Source organism: Trichechus manatus, unplaced genomic scaffold, assembly GCF_000243295.1.
Source record: "Trichechus manatus latirostris isolate Lorelei unplaced genomic scaffold, TriManLat1.0 scaffold00031, whole genome shotgun sequence".
NCBI lineage: Eukaryota > Metazoa > Chordata > Mammalia > Sirenia > Trichechidae > Trichechus > Trichechus manatus.
The window spans coordinates 13,851,353-13,854,676 of NW_004443967.1; the positions used below are offsets into that span (position 1 = coordinate 13,851,353).

The following is a 3,324-nucleotide window of genomic DNA, read 5'->3' on the forward strand; positions in this document are numbered from 1 at the left end:
AACGTCTAAACACCCCACCAGGCCTGTGGACTGGACTCACACCCACAAGAGGCAGGCGACCTGGCGTTCTCCCCACCTGGTTATTAGCAGGCTCACACACGACCTCCCATCCCAGGTAGGTCTCCTCCACATGGAGGGTGCCCAGCGCGCAAGTGAGGGCTAAAGAACTCCCACGCGTCACCTCATGCACCCCTGCAAAGGACACCAGGGAGCGCTACAGAGAGGAGGAAAAACACCCACACTGCAGGCCAACAGCTGTATGGATCCGTATTTAATTATGTTAAATACTAATAAAAGTACACGTAACCGTGGCTCACTTACCATACCTTACACAGCTAACGGGGTACAGTTTATTATAATCCCACACACAGCTTTTCGGAACACAAAGTAGCGTCAATACCAGGTTGTGAGAAACGCTCCGTTGCGCTTTGGTTTGGGATGACAGGCGAGAGAAACACCACCCCGAATGTTCCCTTGGCCACCAGTGAGGACCAGGCCTCCGCGGCAGTGGGTACGCCCTCGGAGAACGGCCCTTCGAGAGAACCTGTGTCTGATGGCACAGAAGGGACGGGCCTGCGTGTATAAAAAGATCTGTATAATAAACCAAATAATATTGGAAAGAATATAACTCGGTAATACTTCTGTAAGAAGCAGAATTACAATACAACATGTTACTCACATGCATAGGAGTGCGTAAGAAAGAACCCTTGTGGTGGTTATGTTGGTGTGGAAAACTAGAATGTGTGCTTAAAGTGACAAGTTAATGGCAGAGAAATTGAGCTGTAAAGGGCTGCGTCCAGAGTGGAGGAGTCTCATCAGAACTGAGGGGACTCCACTAGAAAATGTGCCCCCCACCGCACGCACACACACCCGCGTACTGCAAATAAATACACACACATCCGAGCGAGGGCTCCCTAAAGCATCTTTGTGCTCCAGCCAGATTTCCCTGCTGGCTGCTGCTCCAACTGCTGGCTGTGACAGAAAGGGGCGACTGTCCCTGAAAGGGGCGCTCAGGACACCCAGCTCCTTCAATAGCATAAATAATAACCCAGCCGGCCCAGTACGCAGAGCTTTCCACATGCCTTCAAGTGGGCTGTGTACCCCACCTCGGATGGCGAAAGGACAAGTGCCCCCTGGCTGGACTGCTGAGGGACTGCAAATCCTCAAGCCACGGGAGCCCCCATTCTGTCACAGACATGCAAATGTGGTTCAGCACGTAGACCCTTGCACTTTCTGACTTTGGTGTCCGTGGCCTTGACCTGAGAGCTCTGGTTCACAGAAAGCTTCCCTTGACAACATCTGAGTGCAAAGCTTCGTTGGGATCCCACCGGGGCTGTGCGCTGAGTGGGCCCAAGTGTTCTCTTCCGTTGTCCCACCACTTCCAAGGAATGACAAGATCTGCCACCACTGGCAAACCAAGATGCCAAGTGGCCCAGAAAGTTCAATGAAGAACACAGCCCTTACCAATCACCTTCCAAATCCAAGCATTCCAAGTTCAGCCCAAGTGGAGCTCATGCATCGTGCTTCTGAATCAGGATACGAGCATGTTGTAGTCTGTGGGCTGAGTAAGGAAGTCTGGCCACACCGTGGTGGACAATGTGGATAAGAGGCTCCTTCCGAGGGGGAGGCTGGCCTGTAACCAGCTAGAGATCAACATTTGAAACCCACCCAGCTCTTCGATGACCTCCTGCACGTGTCGAGGCCTTGAGTCACCTAGCGTTTCCATGAAGTGTTCAATTCCGGGAAGTTGCTCATTCTGGCATTCGCAGCCAAAATTTCTCTTCCACCTATGAGCTGAATTTCTTGAGAAAACACCAAAAGCGGTAGAAAAGAGAGCTCTGGCTAGTTCAATGCAGACAGTGGTTTGTTCGAAACGCATTCATTGTCTGTAGTCAGCACAGAAAGGCCAAGTCTACATGAAGGGATGGGAGGGGTTCGAGAAATGAACGCGCTTCCAAACACAAACTCATTTTTTTCTCTCACTAAACAGTGAAGTTAACAGGGCTGACATCTGAAGAGACTGAAGGGCTACCCCTGGAGCAAAAGGGAAAAAAAATCAAAGAGCCTTCATCCTCCGCCCAAATGAGTCTAAGTGAGCTAAGCAAAGATGTGTTTCAAAAGCGAACGTGAAGCTTAGGTTCCAACATGCCCCGAGGTACCACCTCTGGCTGCTTAATCTGATCCCAGGACTGGAAAACCCCAGAATCGGCTCTCTTCGAGATGCTTCCTTCCCTCTCCACACTCGGCACCGTGCCGGCCTGCCTCACCCCCAAGCTCCTCGCATTCCTGGGGAGCAGATGTGAATTCTTCCAGAAGTGCGTTTCCCATGGCCTCAGCCGGAGAAGCTTCGTGAGGGGTCAATTCCTGGGCTGTCCAATGTCACGAAGGAACTCCTGCAATGGTTATGATGAAACACGGGCGTAGAGAGGGAAGGAAGCCTCAGACTCTGAGGTCTTCTCCTCACTGGGAGTAAAACGGTTCCCTGCAGAGAGTGATTTTAAAATAACAGCAGTATCGTCCTCGGCACAGAGCTGGCAGCGGGGACTCGGCCCTCACGTCTTTTTCCACATAAACGCTTCGTCGGCAAGGACCTGCGCCAGCCTGGCATTGAATGGCCCGTAGAAGTCCTGCAGGATCCTCTGCGTGACGGGCCACATGGGACCCAGGTTCCGGTCCTCAGGGCGCCGAACGTTCGAGGCGGGGCTCTTAGTCAACAGGGCTTCTTGCTTCTCACTTAAGGGCCCTGGAATAAGAACAGAACCCCGTGAGGCAGGAGGCCAGGCGGGACATAAAAGGCACTTTGCAAAAACACCAGCCCTGCATCATGTTAAGACAGGAGTTTCCTTTAAGAAGAACGTGCTCTGAGATGAAAATTCTTGAGCTGGATCCATTTCGGAGGAGCTGGGGGCGAGAGGAGGAAAGACCTCTATGGAAGAGGGAAGGAACTGTGTTGCGGATTTTAAGGGGGGGAGGGTGTTCACCTGAGGCTTACCTCCCCAGTTTCATTTCCAATCACCTTTAAGGCCTGATTTCGAGCCGTCGGCCTGCCTCTGGGTAACTATGAGACCTGCCACGCCGTTCCCTTTGCTTAGATTTTCCCGCTAACCAGCCTGCCGGGATTCTGCCAGCTCCCTGTCTACTTTGGAGAGGCCGACGCAAAGGCCCTGTGGCCTAGGCCACATTTCACCCTGCGTGTACTGCTCTGGAGCAGCTGCAGGAAGGAGGGGACTCCACGCTGAACCTCCACCTCCAGCAAGGACATCAGAGGAGAGGCCCAGGAAGCCACCAGACACCACATGGCCTGTGAACCTGTGACCTTGAGGC

General features: G+C 52.7%; 1 protein-coding gene across 1 annotated transcript in view; it reads right to left on the bottom strand.

The window, feature by feature from the left end:
- Positions 1–249: 249 nt before the first annotated feature.
- CHST15 (carbohydrate sulfotransferase 15) overlaps positions 250–3,324 on the bottom strand; it is a 37,498-nt gene continuing 34,423 nt past the window's right edge. Inside the window, exon 6 of the mRNA XM_023729882.1 lies at positions 250–2,743. Coding sequence (XP_023585650.1) covers positions 2,553–2,743 — 191 coding nt within the window. The 3' untranslated portion in view covers positions 250–2,552. The remainder of the gene's footprint in view (positions 2,744–3,324) is intronic.